Source organism: Arvicanthis niloticus, chromosome 20 (genome assembly GCF_011762505.2).
Source record: "Arvicanthis niloticus isolate mArvNil1 chromosome 20, mArvNil1.pat.X, whole genome shotgun sequence".
In the NCBI taxonomy this organism is placed as follows: Eukaryota; Metazoa; Chordata; class Mammalia; order Rodentia; family Muridae; genus Arvicanthis; species Arvicanthis niloticus.
In genome coordinates this window covers 45,428,925-45,451,421 of record NC_047677.1, presented here as the reverse complement: position 1 = coordinate 45,451,421, position 22,497 = coordinate 45,428,925, and the positions used below count along the sequence as shown (strand labels likewise).

At 47.6% G+C, this 22,497-nt stretch overlaps 1 protein-coding gene across 1 annotated transcript in view; it reads left to right on the top strand.

Moving 5' to 3' along the window:
• Cmtr1 (cap methyltransferase 1) overlaps positions 1–22,497 on the top strand; it is a 41,309-nt gene that overhangs the window by 2,969 nt on the left and 15,843 nt on the right. Inside the window, exons 3-9 of the mRNA XM_034524140.2 lie at positions 9,970–10,115; positions 11,700–11,858; positions 14,758–14,850; positions 16,539–16,610; positions 18,089–18,183; positions 18,291–18,363; positions 22,009–22,207. Coding sequence (XP_034380031.1) covers positions 9,970–10,115; positions 11,700–11,858; positions 14,758–14,850; positions 16,539–16,610; positions 18,089–18,183; positions 18,291–18,363; positions 22,009–22,207 — 837 coding nt within the window. The remainder of the gene's footprint in view (positions 1–9,969; positions 10,116–11,699; positions 11,859–14,757; positions 14,851–16,538; positions 16,611–18,088; positions 18,184–18,290; positions 18,364–22,008; positions 22,208–22,497) is intronic.

Below are 22,497 nucleotides of genomic sequence, written 5' to 3'. Positions count from 1 at the left end.
GAGGTGCAGCTGCCTGGTCTGACTTGGGTCCTTGCAGAGAATTTTCTCAGTTCCTTCAGCAGTTTTAATCAGAACTACCCTGCTGTGGTGGATGTCTCTGCCTGCAGTTTATCTCCAGCTGGAAGATTTCGTGGAAAGATACTTTGGTTTTTTTTTTTGTTTTTTTTGTTTTTGTTTTTCTGTTTTAACATTGTGGACATTCACAGTATCTGAATTCACCCCATATACCAGACAGTTAGAAGTACTCTGTTCATATAACTCACAAGCCAGCTCCCTTCCTTCCTTCCTTCCTTCCTTCCTTCCTTCCTTCCTTCCTTCCTTCCTTCCTTTGGTTTGAGATGGGTCTTATTATGTATCTCTGTCTGTCCTGGAACTCACTATGTAGACAAGACTGGCCTTGAACTCACAGAGTTCACCTGTCTCAGCCTCCTGAGCACTGGGATTAAACATGTAAACCACTCTACTCGGCTTCCATTCACTTCTGAGAGCTGCTCTGTGGAGTGAGCTCTTGCATGCTGCACTGCTTACAATAAAACGCTCTTCTCTCCCAGGTCTGGAGACTAGTGGGCTCACCCAGGTTGTCAGCAGGGCTGCATACTCTCTATGAAGGCTCTTGGGAAGGACTCCCCTTCCCCCTTACTTCTGTGATGTCTGGTGGCTCACTGACAGTCCTCGGTACTGCATGCTTCTGCTGGTCGTTAGTGTCTGTCTCTAGTTTCTGCCTGCGCCTCCCTACATCTGCGTCAACATTTCCCTACTAGGAGGATGTCAGCCATTGGATTAGGACTCATGCCTCTTTAGTGTTATCTTATTTGAACATGATTATATCTGTAGATTATGTTTCCAAATAAAATTTCTCCCCAGTTTATAGGTGACAGGAATTTTGGAGGAGGACGCAGCCCTCACCCCAGACACTAGTGGACTTAATTTTGCATACCCTGTGAGATCAGTGGTAAACTGGAGTGAAACTTTGTAACAGATTGTTGACTAAAAGGGTGGGATGCTTCCTTGGTAGGTGTTAGGAAGTGATCTTCACTTACTAGTGGTAGGCTCATGGGAGGACAGTTACCTTAGCTAATCTAGTGAAGATGGGCAGCTCTGGTGCAGTCGTGATCTAGAATGAACAGACTCATGACTTTGCGTGTGGGGGTATGGGCGCCTTCAAGGTCACAGTGATGAGCACCATCACTTGTCTGGCTCCTGGCTGGATGGGAGGCTGACACTGGAATGATCACTCAAGCTGCTGAGCTTGAGACCAGCCTGAGCAGTGCAGTAGGACCTGTTAAAAAACAATCCTAAAAAGGTTTGACTGGATTTCAGGGTAGAAGAGAAAGTCTGTATGTGACCAGGGCCACTAAATGGAAAGGAAAAAAAACAAAACAAAACAAAACAAAAAAACAAAAACATGCTAGTGCATAGGTCCTCTTGGTTGTGGAGAGGCCTGTGCGGGACAGTGGCCAGCATGTCTAGGGAGTAAGTGTCTAGTGCTAAGTGGATCTTTGGACATGTTCTGCCAGTGACATTTTTGAAAAGATGAGAGGACAGGTCCCAGATTAGAATGGTGAGTTTATGTGGTTGAGGAAACTAGTCTAATTGACATTGTAAACTTCTTTTTGTTTGTTTTGTTTTTTCAAAACAGGGTTTCTCTGTGTAGTCCTGGCTGTCCTAGAACTCACTCTGTGGACCAGGCTGGCCTTGAACTCTCAGAGATCCGATTGCCTCTGCCTGACAAATGCTGAGATCAAAGGTGTCATGCCCGGCTGACATTTTAAACTTTTAAAAATGTGACTGTGAAGTGTGATTACCAGCCTGGCACAATCCCTTCATTTTACAAAATAGCTTTAACCTTTTCTGGAAGTAGCTTCATGACTCAATTAGGATTGACTGTGGCTGTTGTCTGTGGGGAGTGAAGATTGGAGCTGGCCAGTTTCTCATGTGTCTGACAACAGACCAGGTGGTTCCTTTCAGTTGCAGAAAGCGAGGCAGGAGGCAGAGGCAAACCCTCAGAGGTACCTACTTCCAGGTTAATTTAGCAGCCTTACAGGGACAGGAGTCAGGACAAGAGTCAACCTGACCACTCTGCTTCTTGCTTGCTCTTCCATGACTGGTAGTGGAGCAATGCTTAGTACATAGTACATGATTGGACAGGATTAAGAAAAGGTCATAATGTCAACTTTCAAAGAATCTTAAAATGTTGATGTCTTTACTTTGCCCATCCCTCTTCCACCTTGTCGGCTGTGTTCCTCTTCAGTGTGTTCTGGACAGTGTGCTTGGACAAGTTTGCCATCTTGTCAGAAGCTCTGTCTCCTGAGGTGCACGTGCAGCTTTCCTCTCCAGGTTGTGGAGTTCCAGTAGGGTGCTTCCACTTGGCTCCAGCTGCCTCTACCTGCACACACTGTTCATCTAGATGACTGAAGAAGAATAGTAGTGACTTCCTGTCTGGACCTTGTGTCTTCTCCCTGTGGTTGATTGATGTGATGGTTCCTTAGCAGAACTATTCAATCAGTTTGTTTGTTCTACATTATTCACAAGGTAGATACATTGCCAGGTCAGCAGCTTGACATTTATCCCGGGAAAAGAAGGAAGGGATGTTAACCATGGGTACCTTGGCATCCTGCTCTTCCAGGGGCTCTCAGGGGAGTTTTAAAGCATTTTTACGTGTAAATAAACTCTCAGGAACTTAGAGTCAAATAATCTTTTTGAAGTAAAAAGAGGTAGAGGACAGCATCTTGATCTTGTTAGTTGTTTCTTACAGGAAAACTGGTCTAGATCCTAAGACAATTCCTGTTCGTTTTAGCTGTGTGTTGTAGTGTGGGCACATGGCCCTCTTGTAGCAGATTGGTTCAGAAGTTGCAAAGTTCCTTCACCACATTAAAAGCACCTTTCCCTCTACTAGGTTTAATTTTTCCCTAAATAGGCTTTTGCCCCGAGATACCATTGCTTTCCTGTCAGTACAGATTCATGACCTTAATCAAAAACTCCCTTCGGTGTCTGTTTCAATTGCTCTAATGAGTTACTGTTTGTTTGGCGTGAAGGAGAAATGGCATCTTTAAGCAGGAATGAGTGTATTCCCCAGCAATTGTTAGGTAGGGCGTGATGTTTATTAAAATTCATAATTTATTCTGTATGTGCTGCTCACCTTGGCCACGATTGGTTGGAGCGCTCTCCTGTGGTATCACTTTAATTTTTAACTTCGGCGGGCTTGGTTCTATTGCCATGTGCTCAGCTTTGCCAATAGCTGGGAAACCTGTTTCTTTATAAAGTCAGCCTTTAAATGACTTAGGAGTGGTTTCTATCAGGTAGGGCAGGAATCCTAAGTACTATTTAGGGCTTTGTGATAGATCATAGAAGGGATACTCCTTGGGATGTAAAAAGGAATGTCACCCAGCTTTGGCAAGTTCTTAATGAAACTAATGGTTTTAATAGACTAGACTGCCTTATAGCCCTGCGAATGTGGCTCCTCGTGACTAAGTTCTCAGTATTCGCTACACTCTTACTGCTCTTAGGAAACAAAGCCTGCCTTCGGGTCGGCTGCAGCCATGACGGTTCTCCAGCTCCTCTGAAAAATAAGTAGTGGCTGCTGCCGTCTTTGGACATTAGGAGCAATCTAGGAAATGTTCTCCTAAGTCACGGAGGACCTGGCTTTGTGTGTGTGTGTGTGTGTGTGTGTGTGTGTGTGTGTGTGTGTGTGTGAGAGAGAGAGAGAGAGAGAGAGAGAGAGAGAGAGAGAGAGAGAGAGAGATCGAGATCTTCAGGCTTATTTTATTTCAGATCTTTCTTTGTCTCACAAGGAGTTACGGGACTTTGAGCTGACTTTGTCCTCTCTGAGTAGACGCATGGTGTGCGCACCGTAGTTAGAGCATGGCAGGGGGCGTGCAGTGGACAGACCTCTGGGCCAGTCTCATGCAGGCACTCTGTAGCTAGTCCAGCACTGATTTGCCTAATAAGTTTTCCACCCAAAATTGTCTTTTCCTGTCATTTTTTTGCCCAAAGATGTTATGAAAGGAAAAGAAAAGATGACTTTCTCTCAGGGCACTAAGGGTGGGGAGAACCCCGCACATCTGGCAGTGGGGTGTGTGCTACAGCACTGTCACTATTGGATCCTCAGGAAGGCTAACAGCTGGATGACTGTTAACAGCTGGGTGCTTCCCTTGAGCTGGACAGAAGGACGGGGGATTTAAACAGGCTTCTGATGTTTTCAGGGTAGGCCTGTGCATGTCCACAAGGCTAGAAAAAGGATTAAGAGCTGCTCCAACATTGCAGATCCTAACGAGCCCTGTAGCAGTCGATTTCCCAGAAGTGCCATGGGGCACACTCCCCACCCTGCTGTGGGTACTGAGCAGTGCCTGGTAGAGGAGTGGAGGCAGCTGAGGAGGGAACCTGCCCTTTGACACAGCATTCCTCAGCATTGGGTGTTCTGCTGCAGAGCTCTCTCTCATCCATATAGTGGTGATGGATTGCAGCCCGGGGAGCCTAGAACCTCTCAGGAGGCCTGCCCCCTGCCCCCTCTCGGAGCTGCCTCGTGATGAGTCCTCTGGAAAGTAACCAGTCTCTTCTCAGAGCTTGGAATAGTAATCCTTTAGAGCCTGTAGGCTTTTTTCTTCCTAATTTTTGCAGGACAGTATAAAATGGAAAATAAATATCACTTCACCTCTGTGTTTCCATGGTTACTTATTGTTAATGTTCTGGCTCGCTCTCTTGAGTAGCACTCTCTGCCACTGTGACTTGTGCTACATTGGTGAATATAAGCAAGATACTGCCTTATTAAGAAAATTAGGCAGCCTTCTTAATAGGAAAGGGCAGGTTTCATGGCTCTTAAAATTTCTACTTACTGTAGGATCGGTATAGAAAACACAGTTCTGAGTATATTTTGAATGTACTTTGAATGTTGTGGGTTTTTGTTTTTTTTCCCATGCATTTACTGGTCTTTTCTTTCTTTTGCAAAATGTTTTTGTTTTTTTTTTTGTTTTTTTTTTTTTTTTTGGTTTTTCGAGACAGGGTTTCTCTGTGTAGTCCTGGCTGTCCTGGAACTCACTCTGTAGACCAGGCTGGCCTCAAACTCAGAAATCCGCCTGCCTCTGCCTCCCGAGTGCTGGGATTAAAGGCATGTGCCACCACCGCCGGCTCTTTTGCAAAATGTTAGACCTCTTATAGAACAGATTCTGAAACAAAAGAGTTGTCTGCTCTAGACAATATTTTGTATTTTAAATAAGCACTAAGGATCCAATCCAGGCCCTTGTATGTGTTAAGCAATGCTCTACCACTGCGCTAGATTAGAGCCCCAGTTGTCTGATACAGTAAACAAGATCAGCGTTGTGAGCTCTGATGTCTCTGGTTTCCTCTAGGGTCTCCCCTAACCCTGAGACAGGCTTTCTCTGTGTAGTCCTGGCTATCCTGGAACTTGATCTGTAGACCAGGCTGGCCTCGAACTCAAGAGACCTGTCTGCCTCTGCCTCTTGAGTGCTGGGATTAAAGACATGGACCATTACACTACCTCGTGGGCTAGTTTTAAAGTTAAATTTATAATTATCTTGTACATTTATTTACCTTTTGTTGTGTGGTGGTGTACTAGTTGGGGGCTTGTATAAATGGCATGTGGAGGCCAAAGCACAATTAGTGGGCGCTGATTCTCCCCTCCCACTGGGGTGCTAGTGTTGGAACTCAGGCTCTCAGGCTCTGGCAAACACCTCTACTTGCTGAGCCATCTTCATGGCCTCTGATGTATCTCTCCTATTTCAGACTTGTGGTGGGGTTAGGCGTGGTTTGAGGAGGGCAAAGTTCTTTGTATGGTGTATTCTGTCCTTGTCTTTTGAGGCTTCGACATCTGGCACTTCCTGTACCAGGAAGTAACTTGAAGCATATTGTCTTAGTTAGGGTTTTATATCATCTTAGTTAGGGTTTTACTGCTTGGTTTTACACCATGACCAAGGCAACTCTTTTAAGGACAACATTTAATTGTGCTGGCTTACAGGTTCAGAGGTTCAGTCTATTATCATCAAGGCGGGAACATGGCAGCATCCAGGCAGGCATGGTGCAGGAGGAGCTGAAAGTTCTACATCTTCATCTGACGGCCAGCTAGGATAAAACTGGCTCCCAGGCAGCTAGGATGAGGGTCTTAAGCCCACACCCACAGTGACACACCTACTCCAACTAGGCCACACCTCCTAATAGTGCCACTCCCTGGGCCAACCATATACAAACCATCATACATATACTTAGTAGGGCCTCAGAAAAGGCACCAGCTGGCTGATGTAAGTCATTTCTACTAAGTGAAACCTCCCCAAGTGTTGGAGATACAGCATTGGCTGTGGCAGAGTTCCTGCTCTTCGTGAGTAATCCTGACCCCTGCATAGCATGTGGCAAGCAAGCAGCTTTAACTCGCACAGTGGGTGCTCTGCTGGACCCAGTGGACAGGAGAAGGCATGGTGGGGAAGACGCAGGTGTGAGTCTCAGCTGCAGAGGGGTGACATTGGTAAGCTTGAGAATTATAAGTAAGTTTCATGTTGTAGTCTGAATGGTGACCACCTTGGTTCAGTACAGAGCTGTGTAATGGAGTCTTTGCTCTGTCTTTGGACTTCCTACAGCACCAGTGCCCCACCCCTCCTAGGGAGACAGGCTCTCCATATGTAGCTCCAGCTCAGCCTGAGTTGGAGATATTTCTGCTTCAGCCTCCAGGGTGTTGGAACCGTGGGCACATGCCACCGTGCCTAGCTTTAGCTCAGCAACCTTCATTTTTTTCTCAAGGGAATTATGCCACATTGCTAAGTTAATTTTAAAATGTCTTATATTTTGCTAAGTAATATGTATTTATGTGGTTCTTGTACATTTAAAAGATATAAGAAGGTATGGGCAGGAGAGATTGCTGAGGTGGCTCTCAAAGGCCTAGAGCTCTTGCTCATGGGGACCCAATACCTTGTCTGGACTCCAAGAGTCCTGCACTCACATGTGCATGTGTGCTCACATTGCTTTTTTTGTTTCCTTCCTTCCTTCCTTCCTTCCTTCCTTCCTTCCTTCCTTCCTTCCTTTCGAAAGGGTTTCTCTGTAGCCCTGGCTGTGCTAGAAACTCTGTAGACCAGGCTGTCCTTGAACTCAGAGATCTGTCTGAGTTGCTTTGGGTCACAATATCCCAGCAGCAGAAAAGCAAACTAGAACAGAACTTGGCACCAGGATCACGGTGTTGCTGTAACTGACCTGACCGTGTTGTCTTGGGAGGATTGTGGAAGGAGCTTAGCACATTGGGCTGGACGTGCTCCTGAGTGTTGAGCCCATTGAGCTGTGTGAGAACTCGGAAGATAAGGCTGCTCATAGAGCCGATGCTTGGGATGTTGCATAGGGAAGTTTGAGAGCTCCTTAAACTCTATGGGGAACTGGTTCTGTTTGTGAGATGTGAACTGGGGATCTGTAGCTATGGTTACATGTGACTGATAATCACCTATGACTAAGAAGGGGTCAGCACCGTTCGTGGGGAACCACTTTGCTTGGGACAATGGATGCCGAGTAGCTGGAGCTGGGAACCATCTGTGATTGACAGGAGACCAGCATCACTGAGGGGAAGTCTTCTGGGAGTTATTTCCTCAGGGCCAGCACACACAGGCTGTGGCCAAGAGGTGGCCAAGGATACAATTCCTTTTGGCTTTGATAATATATAGGCTTCTTCCATGTGGTCCTGCTTTGTTGTTATCATTGTTGTTTTCCCATTTTATGTGCATTGGTATTTTGCCTGTGAGCTGCCATGTGGGTGCTGGGATTTGAACTTGTGTCCTCTCTCTGGAAGAGCATTCAGTGTCCTTGACTACTGAGCGGACTACTGAGCCATCTCTCTAGCCTGTGGTCCTGGTTTTAAAGCCATGAAGGGGTCATAGAGAGCAGCAGAGGTTTGGCACTTTTGAGAGGCCAGGAGAGGCCATTGGGGACACCAGTACAATGGGATGACCACCAACGTCAGCAGCGGCTGTGGTCCTGGGCCTTTGAGACATACTGCATGTGCCATGAATGGCAGAGCTGGAGAAATAGAGCCATCTGGGCCCTTTGGAATGCAGAGGATCACGAGCGAGCAGGTCCCAGACAGGAAAGGTGGGTGTGGCCCTGACTGTGTTGGAATCAGCTCTGTAGCTGGCCTCAGACTCAAAGAGATCCACCTGCCTCAGCCTCCTGAGATCAGAAGCGTGTGCCACCATGCTGGGCCCAGATTGAAATTATTTTTTAAAAGGTTGGTTGGTTGGTTGGTTTGTTTGTTTATTTTATATGAGTGCACTATCACTGTCTTCAGACAGACACACCAGAAGAGGACATCAGATCCCATTACAGATGCTTGTGAGCCACCATGTGGTTGCTGGGAATTGAACTCAGGACCTCTGGAAGAGCAGTCAGTGCTCTTAAGTGCTGAGCCATCTCTCCAGCCTCTAGACTGAACTTTTAAAGTGTTAAATTTTTTAAGACTGTGAGACTTTTAAAGTTATATTATATTTTATATTGTGTTATTCAAGTTAACATTACTTCAGGGACAAATGAGAAAAGAAAGACTAGTTGAATAGTGATGGGTCATGTGTCAAATTGACAAGTGCTCAGTTGTGCTTGCTAAGTTGTGACAAGCTAGGGTCAACTGGAAAGGAAGAACCCCAACTGAGAAAACACCTCCATCACATTGGCCTGTAAGTCATTTTCTTGATTAATGGTTAACGCAGGAGAATCCAGCCCAGTGTGGGTGGGGCCATCCCTGGGCAGGTAGTCCTGGGTTGTATAAGAGAGCAGACTGAGCAAGCCATGGGAGCAAGTCAGTGAGTAGCACTCCTCCATACATAGTCTCTGCTTCAGTTTCTGCTTCCAGGTTCCTCCCTGGGTTTCGGCTCTGACTTCCTTGAAGAACAGTGAGCTTTAAGATGAAACCAATCCCTTCCTCCCAGGTTGTTTTGGTCATATCTCAGTAGAACTCCTGACTAGAAACTACATTGGATGAAGTAGCCTTCTGGTGAATAGGTTTATCAAGCACATGACAGAGGAAGTGTGCGCACCCAAGCGAGTGCCCAATCTGGAGAGCACCTTGATGGAGGAGCAGCTTCCCTCCTTTCTGGCTGCTGCCCTTCGACAAGGTTGATGGTGGACAGTGGAGAGGATGGTGTGGCCTGCTTACATCCCAGCCCCTCCTGTAGCATTCACTCTCTCTTCTACTGCCTGCTCAGTCAGCGGTCCTGTTGGAGTTTATCCTCATCCCTCGCCTTCCTTTCCTCTTTTTCCTTCTATCTTTCCATGTCTCTCCCCTTTCCTCATTCCCCTTTTTCTCTTCCTGTGGCCAGCTTCAGTGAAGACCTACTCTTTTGTGTCTAACTTTGACGGACTGTTAATGCAAAGAGAACTAACTAAGAACTTAAGCAGTCAGAATTGAGAAATTCTGTCGGGAAAGGTGACTCAGAGGTAAAGGTGCTTCCTGCCAAGTCTGAAGACTTGATCTAATCTCTGAATCTAACTCAGTAGAAAGAAAGAGCCAACTCTCACAAGTGTCTCTCTGACTCCACACATAGTCACTCTCCAGGAACTTATACAGACAGACAGACGGATACGTGGGATAAAAATGAAAAGACCATTTGTAAAAGAAGTAGATGTTAATTACTGAGCATTACTGGAAACAGCAGCCCCGTCACTGTACACATTACAATGAGAGTGTGCTTTCTTCTGTATTGTTTGGTTTTCAAGCAGCCAGATGAGGCCAGTTCTGTCATCTCAGTTTGACAGTAGATAGAACTGAAGGTGAGGTGAGGAAATGGTTGTGTGTGCATTCCTGCTCTGTGGTATGGTTCATGTCATCAGGGATGTTGATGGTACCCACATATACACCTGCAAGAGTAGAGCCATCACTGTGACCTCCATGAGTGCAGGACCCATGCTAGACAGAGGCAGGGCACGAGGAGTGCGGGTGTACGAGGCAGTCCTGTAGTCCAGACCTGCCCAACTAACGCTTCTCTTCTTTCCCAGCATCTACCACAAGCCTCAGTGGATCTGACAGTGAGACCGAGGGGAAGCAGCCCTGCTCTGACAAAGATGCCTTCAAAGCAGATTCCCTTGTGGAGGGAACATCTTCTAGATATTCCATGTATAACAGTGTTTCCCAGAAGCTTATGGTATGTTTTGGCTTAGAATGGATGTCGAAAGCTGCCCAGAAGAGAGAGAGAAAGAAGGCCAGGGTGTACTGGTGTGGGAGGTGGGGGTGGGCACAAGTTGGCACAGGCTAGGTTGTGAGTAGTTTTTCTCTTTCTGGCTGTTAATTCATTAATATTATTTATTTATTTTTAAAGACAGTGTTTCTCTGTGTAGCCCTGGCTATTCTGGAACTAACTCACTTTGTAGACCAGGCTGGCCTCAGACTCACAGAGATCTGCCTGCCTTTGCCTTCTAAATGCTGGGATTAAAGGTGTATGCCACCACTGCCCAGTGTTTGGCTGTTGAAACTCTGTAGAGAAGAAGCAGTCTCCTCTCAGCAGACATGTCTGGCATGTTGGAATCATCCATGAACAGTGCCAGTATGTGCTGTCCTGCAGAACTGGATCCTAGTTCAGTGTCCTCACTGACTGTTGGGTATCATAAGTATGTGTGGCTATCTTCCCTAGACTGGGTGCATGTCAGCGCTTGTGGCGGCTTCATGCTGCCTTTGCTCTAGTGAATACTCTCAAAGGAGAGAACTCGATGCCTTTTGATTCTGAGGTGCTGAAGAGCAGGCAGCATGGTCTCTTTCCACGGAAGGCCCACCTCTTTCTCAGCCTTCATATGAGAAGGGAGACCACTCACTTTCCTCAATAAAACCTAGTGGCTGTATAAAGTTTAGAGGCGCCCACGTTTGCCTCCCATCCGGCTTCGGCAGTGTCATGGTTGGCGGCTGTAATTTTGTTGGATTAGATTAAGAATGAGGCATACCCTGCTGAAGTAAATCATGGCTCAGGTTCTGATCTGAAGCCTGTAAGCTTTGGGCAGGTGGACCATGGGAAAGCTCAGGGTGAGATCCTGGAGAGTCTGCCCATTCCTAAGCCTCTGAGGCAGCTTTCAAACAGAGTGGAGGCCCCACCCTCCAGAGGAGTTAGTTCTTGGCATTGAAGTTCCTCACTTGGGTAAGACACGTGGGATCTGGAATTTGGGTCCCTGGTCACTGAGGTCTTACCTTTGTTTAGTAACTCTGGGGTCTAGTGTGCATAGCATGCATTTGCGCCTTTAAAAAGCCACTAAAAAGGCATTTCTGTGCCAGGACCTCCATGTGGCCTCCCTCCCTCTCTGTTTTACATGACGTGAACTTTCAACTAGGTTCCTGTGAGCCTTCATTGTCCTAGTCTGAAGGCCACAGGCCTGGGCAAAGGGTAAGACAGAAGCTTGAAGCTCTGTGTCCTACATTAGGCTCTCTACCAGCTCTGCTCTGGACTTCCTGTTCACCTCATCAGACAGAATGGCTGCAAACGCCCAGTGAGATTCATTATTCTTGGTGCTTTTAATTCCAGCGCTACAGTCATTTATCTAACTGGGGTTGCCCTAGACTCTCACCTGCAGCACAGACACTGCCCACAGTGGGTTAGGCATGCTTCTTGCCGTCGTTAGGCTAACAGGCAGACTGTAGGCCTCAGTCATCAATATTTCTCAGGGTTTATCAGCATGTATGGCCTATGGTAGGGACTAAATAAATGTCTGTTGACTGAATTAACTGTGCTTTATTCTTTTTTCAGGCCAAGATGGGCTTCAGAGAAGGCGAGGGATTGGGGAAATACAGCCAGGGTCGGAAGGACATCGTGGAGACCTCCAGTCAGAAAGGTCGACGTGGTTTGGGTCTGACACTACAAGGCTTTGATCAGGAACTGAATGTGGACTGGCGAGATGAGCCAGAGGTAACTGGTGAGGGTGGGAAGCAGGAAAGCTGCTGGGATTCTGGAATGAGTGGCTCTCTGAAACCATAGTTTAAAAAATCAGAACCCTTGGGAGGCAGTTTGAGGAGGGTCTTATGTCAGCTTAACACTAGATAGAGTCATTTTAGAAGAGAGAACTCAATGAGAAAGTGTCCCAAGTGGATTGGGCAAGCCTGTGGTGCATTATTTGATAGATAATTGATTGGGGAGGCCCAGTTCACTGTGGGAGACGCCACCCCTGGACTCGTGGTCCTGGGTTCTGTAAGAACACAGGCTAGACCCAGGCAGTGATGCTGGTGCACACCTTTAATCCCAGCACTTGGGAAGGAGAGGCAGGAAGTCTATGAGTTCGTAGCCTGCCCAGTCTACAGTGTGAGTTGCAGGACAGCCAGAGCTACATAGAGAAGCCCTGTCTCAAAAAACAAACAAGAAAAAGAAAGCAGGCTGAGCAAGCAGCACCCTCCATGACCTCTGCATCAGCTCTGCCTCCAGGTTCCTGCCCTGTGTGTGTTCCTGGCCTGATGCCTTCAGTGATGAACTGGGATGTGGAAGTGTAAGCCGAGTCAACACTTCCTTCTCAATTGCATCTTGGTCATGGTGTTTCATCACAGCAGTAGAAACCATGGCTGAGACAGACAAGAACCTTGGAGCAGCATGCCAAGGCAGCAGCTTGTTCTGCCCTCTAGGACTAAGGCTAGGAGACAGAGTATGGTAGAGGGAGACTGGCTACACAGAGCCCTTTCCAGGCTAAGTGGGATGTTCCTCGTAGCCCTCACAAGCTACGAGCTCTCTGCTAGCAGGGCTGGCCAGGCAGGTGAGCACCTCTTGCCCCACCGTGTGCAGGACACTGTAGGAGCCTCTGAGACTCTGTCCTCACAGGTGTCAGCCAGGTCCTGAGCAGGTGTTTGCTTGTGTGCTGCTCTCCTGCTGGGCGGGTAGCTTAATTGTTTATTACTTGATTGTATTTATTGAGACAAAGAAACTTGTGCAGGGTTGAGAATCAAACTTCAGATGTTACACATTCCAGGAAAGCACTTAGCACCAAGCCATATCTCCAGGCCGAAGAGAGGCTTTTTCTTTGTTATGCACAATAGTGTTGAAGTTTTACCTATTTTTACCTTATTCCTCAAGGGTTTGAGGTGTCAAGGTAAAAGCAGCAGTCATCTGAGCACTACGGAGTTGAGGTTAGGGACCAGCACAGTTGTCTGACCACAGCATGGTGGTTGTAGTTAGAGAGTAGTGGCTCTGGATGCTGGGAAACTGCTGTGCTACTTGTGACGTCTCAGGGAAGGGAGGCCCCTGAGCTGTGTATGGAGAAAATGTACTGAGACTTTTCCGATTCTTACTGACCCTGACCTAACAGCTTCACGGTGGGCCTGCCCTGTTGCGTCGTAGCTGTGGATGCAACAGTGTGGAACTGGGTGAAGATTCATAGTTGTGGCTACATGCCGCCTGTGGCCTTAGAAAGACCGAGTGCTTTTCTTACCTTCTTTTGTGTGGAACAAGTTGGTAGTGGCTCTGATCCTTTCATGGGGCAGAACGTAAATACACTCTGTTAAATGTGAAGTATGAAAGTCAGTTGTAAGAATTGCTTTTTAAGGAGATAGTCTATAAAAATCCCTGTTTTGTGACACAGCTATTGCAGTTGCCATTGACCATGATGGACTTTTCCCGCTGCTGGTAAAGAAAGAAGGCCTTGGCCGCAGTCAGTTGGTAGCTGCTTCCTTAAGGTAGACGAGGCTGGCTGGGCGCCAGCACGGAGAGCGCTCAGCGGCTCCCGGAGCCCACATATTCAAGGGTTCATGTCTCAGGCAAATCCACGCCCTGACTAGTCTTAATGTGCAGGCTTCCATAAGGAGATTGGTTCTGTTTTCACTCAACAAAGGGATGGATGTCCAATGTGTGTTTGGCTTTCTTGTCATGTACAGTGTATAGTTTGCATTTGTGCTTAAAGGTGTGGATTTGACCGGGAGAAGAAACCATACCTCACTATCGATCCATGCATAAAGGCTGCGGTAATTTTCCTTTTTAACTTTTTGTCTTGATAGTGGTTGCCTTGCCCCAGGACTTTGCATTGTGATACCATTTTATGCCTTTCAGAGCATGTAATATTACCTTTAATTTCATTGCCTCAGTTTTCAACGGTAACTCTTGCCGGTGCAGCAGTTTGCTCAGCTGCCACACAGGTTAGCTACTGGGTGGCATCCTCAGTGTTCTAGTCCTGGACTCACTGGACAGCTATTCAGAGACTGATGTATATTGGGTCCCCACCTCTGACCAGCCTCAACCGTGTGCTGTAAAGGGCATCACTCTTGAAAAGCTCTGTAAGGAGCATCAGTGTAGGGCCAGGTAAGAACCCGCTCAGGTCTGTGCAGGAAAGTACCCAAAAGGCTAAGAGGATGCAGCCATTAGAGGTGATCTGCTCTCCTGCGGTCGGTGTTGGGGGGACAGTCTGCTGGTTCCTGGGTTATTTTGTGAGCAAACCCGAAAGACTTTAGGACAGTTGTATTTATGTGACACTGCCTAGTTATTTCTCTGTCCTCAGTCTCTTATTAAACACCTTAAGTCAAGGACTTTTACGCCACTCTGCAGTTGAGTGTTTACACACAACAGGCAGTCGTTAAGTAACACTGACACAGATGAGAGAAACCCTGATGATCCAGAGACTTTCTAAAGGATTTGAAGCAGAGTTTGAGCTATGCTTCAGAATTCTAGCTTTGATTTCTCATGTCTGACCACTTGTATTTCATATCACCAACTTAGGCCCTTCTCAGCCTGTCTGAGTCCCTCTGCCTGAGTCGTTTTGGGGAAACCCTGGTGAGTTGGGCAGAATCCTAAAGGCCTAACTTATCTCACTTCTCTGCCTCTTTTTGTTGTTTAGCCCAATGCCTGTGAGCAGGTGTCCTGGTTTCCAGAATGTACCACTGAAATTCCTGACTCTCGGGAAATGAGTGACTGGATGGTCGTGGGGAAGGTAGGCTTTCCTGAAGATGTCCCCATCTCTGTCTCTGCTGTTCTTCCCTTGAGTCTGGTGTGTGCTTACTGCAGTTAGAGAAATGTGCAGACCATGTCACAAGTGTGCCCCAGGAGGTGTGGCATGACACCTGGAAAATAGAAACAGTTACCCCTGCCTTCCCTGTGGGTGCCTTAGGAGTCACCTGTGCTGTGTCCGTGCATTCTCTACTCACTGCTAGGCCTTGTTCAGGGAGGAAGGGACAGCATTCTGTCCTCAGAGTGACAAGGGCATTGTCAGCAAAGGCATTTGTTTACTGTCATTCTAGAAAACTGAAAGTGACCGGAGTGGCCACCACTCAGTGTGGTGTCGAGGGGTAGGGTGACCTCAGGAGTGCCCTAGGGTTACCACTGCCTTCACGACCCCCGATTGTCTCCATGTGTCTAAAGGGGTTTTCCAGAGACCAGTGCCTGCCTTCAACAGCTGGTTAAGATGCAGAAGCAAGGCAGGAGACTGGTTCTTCCTTGTCTGAGCTACACACTGAATAGTGTCCAGGAGTAAACTTGGCTTTGAAAATAAGGTTATTTTCTGGTTTTTGTTTTTGTTTTGTTTTGTTTTTTGTGTTTTTGAGACAGGGTTTCTCTGTGTAGTCCTGGCTGTCCTGGAACTCACTCTGTAGATCAGGCTGGCCTGGAATTCAGAAATCCGCCTGCCTCTGCCTCCCAAGTGCTGGGATTAAAGGCGTGCGCCACCATCGCCCGGTGAAAATAAGGTTATTTTCAATAAAACGATTTAACACACGACTCTTTTGAAGTAATGAACATTTAAGAATCTCAGTTTTGATTTCTTTTAATAAGCTGCTATCTACTTCATATAAACAATAGCTCTTGGGAGGTTTTGTTTGTTTTTAGAGTGTCAGGGATTGAAGTTATGCATACTAGACAAGTATTCTATCCTGAACTATATATACCCTCAGCTCCCTCAGAGACTTTGAGAGGTATAAAATGTGACATCAGGCCAGTGAGATGGCTCAGTAGGTAAAGGCACTTGTATGCAGCCTGATGAAGTGAGTCTGATTCCCGGATTCCACATGATTTGCTGCAGAGAGCCAACTGAGATTGCCCTCTGAACCTTACAAGCATCATACCATGGCATGAATGTACCTTCACATACACGCATACGTATACATACCCCGTGGTGGGGGGGAACCTTTGGAACCCCAAAACTTTTGATGCTGTCTTTGAGGTGATGCTTGGATGGGCTGGGCTAGACTTGGCTTCCCACGAGGGCTAGTTGGGTCCTTGTCTTCTGTAAAGCTTGCAAGTCAGTGCCTAGTACCCGGCATTTCTGCTCATGTGCTTACTAGATGAAGCACAGGCTTGTATGTGGGGGAGCCCCGTCCTCTGCCTGTGCTCTAGGGGCAGACAGCTTGTGTAGCTCCTCCTGTGTGCTCTTTCCAGCCTCAGCATTTGCGCGTGCTGTGACCATATGGTGTTCCACCCAGAGCTCCCAATAGACTGCTTCATCTCACTGCCATCTGGAGCACAGCCAGAGGGATTGGGGACTGTCTCTTTGTGCCCTCAAGGATTGCTGATTCTTGGCAGGGAGTTAAGTCCCCTCTTGCTCCGAGAGCACTCAGAACCCTAATCTCCTACTCTCCAGTAAACAGTTACACTGGGTCAGTATTTGTGATTGTCCTCTCCCCACAGAGAAAGATGGTTATTGAAGATGAAACAGAATTCTGTGGGGAAGAGCTGCTGCACAGTATGCTGAAGTGTAAGGTGAGTGAAGTGTAAGGCTGGCCCAGGTGGACAGCCTGCAGCTGGGGCAAGGGCCTTTTTCTTGGTGGGTTTTTGTTTTGTTTTGTGGGAGTGTGGTGTTTAAGTTTTTTCTGGAGATGGGAATGTATATATGGTATGTATTACTTATGTCCAAAGTAGTGTTTTTCTGGTAACTCTCTGGCCTTGGACTGTTGTGTTGTCCATGTGGTAGCAGTCAGCAAAGACCCCACTAAACTTCTAATACCTAAGGGGCCTGGTGAAAGGAAAGTTTGGAATCATTTTGTAGTATCAAATCAGTATTTAAGCCTCATTTCTACAGTGTTTTGCTGTGTGACCTTGGGCTAGTAGCTTGGGTGTCTCCGAGTGTCTTCTCTGTAAAATTGGAGAAGTACTTCCGGTGGTTGAGTGTTAAGTGAAGTGAGTGTATAGCAGCACTTGGGTGTTAGCTTCCGCTTACATCCTCTGACCTGGTGTGGGTCAGGAAGCACACACCTGGTACACTCTGAGAAGGAAGTGGGTTAGAAAAAGCTACCTCACAGAGCTCTTTGAGCAGACAGGGTTGGGAATTTATCCATAGGCAACCATATCTCAAGTGAGGTGAGGATGTCTGTTTCTAGAGGGGAAGTTGGAGAGGAGAGTTAAAAAGCCGGTGTGTGTGTGTGTGTGTGTGTGTCTGTCTGTCTGTCTGTCTGTCTGTCTGTGTGTGCTTGCACACAGGAGACCTTGGTCTTAATTTGTTTTTAAGTCTATTTGCTTGCTTGCTTGTTTGTTTGTTTTGGCTTTCTGAGACAGGGTTTCTCTGTGTAGCCCAGGCTGTCTCAGAACCCACTCTGTAGACCAGGCTGGCTTCGAACTCAGAGATTTGCCTGCCTCTGCCTTTGGGTGCTGGGATTAATGGTGTGCACCACCACCCAGCCTGTTTTTTTGGTTTTTTTTTTTTTTTTTTTTTTTTTTTTGTTTTTCGAGACAGGGTTTCTCTGTGTAGCCCTGGCTGTCCTGGAACCCACTCTGTAGACCAGGCTGGCCTCGAACTCAGAAATCCACCTGCCTCTGCCTCCCAAGTGCTGGGATCAAAGGCGTGCGCCACCACCGCCTGGCTCCCAGCCTGTTTTTTAAGACTTGAGTTCCAGTCAGTGGAGCTGAATGCTGAGACTTCAGTCCCTTGTAGGTTGTGGCGTCATGGGGAAACAGTTTGCTATGAGGCTTGATTAGCTGGGCATAGAGTTGGCTTTCTGTGTAGCAGGGGGGCTTTTAACCACTTAACCACAAGCCAGGCACCTGCTTCACTGGGGCCTTACCACTTTACAGCTGAGGTAATTGAGGGTCCGAGAGATTGAGCAACTTGTCAGGGTTACACAACTGGCAGTTTCAGAGCTGTGATACATTAGGAACCCAGTTCCTTGGCGGGCAGAGACCCTGGTCGTACCCCAGAGGGCCTCGGATGGAACTTGCTCTAGAATCTTCTCCTCTTTTGGCAGAGTGTGTTTGACATCCTGGATGGGGAGGAGATGCGGCGAGCGCGCACCAGAGCCAATCCCTATGAGATGATCCGAGGCGTCTTCTTCCTTAACAGGTTGGCTGGACTCCCCCTTCCCAGTTGCACAGCTCCGCCTTTGATTTGAGTCTTCGTTTTCTATATCCTGGGATTGACCCGTGCTTTTCCATCTTGCTTTGTTACAGGGCAGCAATGAAGATGGCTAACATGGATTTTGTGTTTGATCGTATGTTCACAAATCCCCTGGACTCTTCTGGGGTGAGATTTTGTGGTGTCAAGTGCATTTAAGCTTGGGGAGCCTGGAGATCCACTCGCATTCAGTGCGAGTGTGTTCCTGCTGTTGATAGTGATGTGTTTCCCCACATAGAGAGAGTCCTTCAGTGCTTCGTAGTCCCAGGAGTGGCCCAGTGTGCCAGGCCCTAAAGGTCTGTGATTTCAGCAGGGTCATTTTTTCTTTCTGCTGTTCTGAACAAGCTCTGTGGGATCGCAATTCTGAGGCTTGGCCTTTCCCTAGATGCGGTAGAGCAAAATGATTTTCTGCTCTGCTACATCTCATTTCTCTGAACGTCAGCCCTCCATAGTGATAGAGAAAGCAAAAAGGGAAATTTCATTCTAGAATTCCCTTTGGGGTCAATGCGTTTTTACCCACTCCTAGAAAGTTGGTTTCCTTTATAGTGTCAGGGCCAGGAGCTAGCTGTCCCCAAACCTGTTTCTGCTTCACAAACCCTCATTCTTCTAGACCCTGCCCCCCTTTCCTACCCACCAGCAAGAGGAACTTATTTCCAAGTTCTTTGGTGTTTCAGCTCTACCTGTGTAAGTACTTGTTCCGTGCTGGTAAACACTGGCGCATAGACCCTCTGGCCTTTACTCATTTGCTTTCCCAGGGCTCCCTCCCTGTCTTCCAGGACCAGCAGGCAGCAGCACAAAGACTCTTGGAATTAGCATCTCAAGAAAATTAGGTTGATACAATGTTGATTTGATTTTCTGAGCTCCCAGTGATTTCCTTTAAAGCCCCTGCCTAGCAGAGGAGCTCTGTTAAGCTGATAGAAGCCACAGCATCATCTGGGCTTTTGAATGTGTATGCCCTCAGCAGCTGGAGTCTGGTTATTGTCTTTTGCTGTCATGAGAATGAAGTGTAGGCACCACCAGGACTGTACCATTCAGGTCCAGGTGGGTGCTCATCACATAGGGAAATGCTGCATGCTTGGACAGCTTCAGGCAGCTTCTTGACCTGAACTGATGGATGGTAGCCAGGGAGAATTGCCCTCTCAGAGGTGTGTCTTTGCACTTCCAATGCAAAAAGTGGTTTCTCTCTAATGTACAGTGTGTTCTTCTTTTTCATCTCCATTTTCCCTGAGGACCTGAGTAAAAGCCAAGCCTAGTGTGTTCTCAGGGAGCCATTGCCAGCAGACATGGGAGTGGCCAGAGCATAGGCACACTGGGGCCTGATGTTTTAGGTCAGACAAATTATTGCCTAAGTATTAGAAAAGTAGAAGCTTGGGGCATAGAGAAGGAGAGAGGAGGATTTTGTGCTAAGGATTTTATTTATCTGAGAGAAACCTGTCTGTAACGTGTGATGGAAGGCAGTGAATGTGGGTGTTCCCTTTCGGTCTTGTGAGTAGCACTAGAGAGTTGGACAGGGCCCACTTTATGAGTAATACGGCACTTGGCAGATAGAGGAGAAGAATACCCAAATGCCTAGAGTTTTGACTCTAAGGAAGTTGATCTAGTTGAATATAATGCTACCTTATATCTGTGGCTAGTTTGTAGTTCAGAAAGATTTTTGCCACAGGTTGCATTATTTAACCCTACAGCAGCCTAGAGAAATACCTGCATCATCCCAATTTATAATTGAACAATTGAGCTTAATAGCTTCAGATATGTGCTTGTCCTCGACTGCACAGTGAGGGAGTGGCAGAGCCAAGAACTTACAGACTATCCTTGAGTTCACAATAATCCTCCTGCCTCAGCCTCCCAAGTGCTGGATGGCATGTGAACAGTAGCACACACCTACAAGCCACTGGTTTTGAACTCACAGGATGAGGTCATACTTAGGCACCTTATGGAGCTACTTTGAGCCCTTGAGCTTCCTGCCTTCTCTTTGGCCAGAGAGGCTGGAGCCTAGGGCTAAGGCACCTGTGCTGAGACACACTGTTTTCTTCTACGCAGTGTTCATATAGTGCTTAAACTTAGGACCCTGCCTCAGACCCACTCTGCTGACCGCACAGTGCTGCCGACTGGAATCCCAATACAGGAGTGAAGGATGGATCTTCAGAACCCATTCCTGAATCCTGGGGTAGAGTAGGAGCAGGCTGGGAAAGAGCTGGCAGGCTCTGGTGCTGCTGGGTGGGCTTGTTAAGGGTTGGCGAGCTTTACTTTTGCCACAGCCACTTTCTCCAGAGATGTGCTCACTTGCTAGCCCTTGACACCTAAGAGTGACAGGGTTGCAAATACAGGTGTCATTTTCCTAGAACTTCACGCGTTCTGCTCTTTATCTAGCAGTTGTGCAGTCCTGGACAGTGTGCCACCTTTGTCCAGCCTGTAGAAAAGGAAGACTGAGGTCGTCCTCAGGCAGGAAGGAATCACAGACCCAGGCTAGCTCTGGGCTTCTGTGGTCACCCACTCTTACAGTTCATTGTCTTAGTGTCACCTATGCAGGTGATTTGTGTCTCTACTATAGACAGTGGTGGGTTACTGTGCTGGCCCAGGGTGGCATGTGTAAAGCTGAAGCACCTGCTGCTGACCGGTGCTCGGGTCAGTGACCTGAGATGGACAGATACTGTCACTAGCCAGGCTGCTGCAGGTGGAGCATGCCTTTAACCTTAGCACGTGGGAGGCAGAGGCAGGCGGGTCTCTGAGTCCAGACTGGTCTACAAAGCAAGTTCCTAGACAGCCAGGGCTACACAGAGAAACCCTGTCTCAAACTGCCCCCCACCTAACAATCCTCCTCCCATAAAAAAAGGAGAAAGAAAAAATACTATTAATAGAAAGTCAAGTGGTTTTTTGTTTTTTTGTTTTTTTTTTTTTTTGTCTCATCAGTCCTAACATGGCATGGGGGCTCTGAGGGGCCCCAAAGACTACTGCTGCTAGACTAACGAGTCCTCTGCCTGCCTCAGCAGCTCCCAACATGCACTGGGCAAAGGAGGGTAGATGGGGAAACTCGTGGTGTGCCGTGCTCGACAGCAAAAGGGTGCCAGTGAAATCTGAAGTCTGGCGTTTACTTCAGTAGTGGTGCACTAATCCTGGTTTCTTAGTTCTGACAAACATACCATGGTTATGCAGATTGTCAGTAAAACTGGCAGCTACATGAAAAGCACAGAAACTCTGCACTCTGTTGGTAACTTCTATCTAAGTATAAGTTTACTCCAAAATAAAGGCAACCGAAGGACAGCAGGGGAGAAGGACAGGGAGGGAAGATGGAGGCTGCTCTGTAGGAGGGCGGGCCCTTGAAGCTAGGAGGTGGGTCATGCTCCAGCCACCAGACGGGCTGCTGAGAGAGAGCCGCCATCTAATGCTCAGGCCTCCTAGACCCCGAGCCAGCTTTGTGTCAGGGTTTCTGTCTGCAGTGTTCCGCTCACCAGCATACAAGCAAGGCACAGTATGGTGAGGAACAACCCTGAGACGTGGAGATATCACTTAGATAGCCACAGAGGTGCTTGTCTGAGGAGTCTGAGTTGGCCTGGGTGTGGGAAAGGTGCTGAGGGTATTTTGGGTGAGGAAGCTGCAGCGGGCAGTGGTGACCGAGGAAGATGTTGTGTGTGCTCTGGCTGGGTGGGCAGGAGTAGTGGATATGTTTGCTGATAAGTGCTTCTGGTTTTTTGCCTCCTCTCTCTTGAGTTCTCCTTTCTTTCCCTCACTGAACCACCTGTTTCCCTGTCTCCTTTTCTCCCACCTCTCTTTCAGAAGCCACTGCTGAAGGAGTCGGATATTGACCTTCTGTACTTCGCTGATGTGTGTGCAGGCCCGGGTGGCTTCTCCGAGTACGTGCTGTGGAGGAAGAAGTGGCACGCAAAGGGCTTTGGGATGACTCTGAAGGGCCCCAACGACTTCAAGCTGGAGGACTTCTACTCAGCCTCCAGTGAGCTCTTCGAGCCCTACTATGGTAGGGACACTGAAAAGGGCGGGGACTAGAACTATGAGTGCTGCTTCCTTGGGGACTTCAAGGCCAAAGCTGTTGCTACATGTGCTCTTCCTAGTCTATTAGCCAGGGTTCACAGACCCTGGCATGAGGGTCGTAGATCCCTCTCAAGTATCTGTTTGCTTGTTTGCTTGTTTGTTTGTTTAGACCACAGGCCTGCTTAAACTCATCAAAGCCGTACAGTTCCTCCTTGCAGGATGGTGGAGCTTGTGTGGTGATGGGGGTAATGAGACTGCCTGATTCCTAGCTGAAAA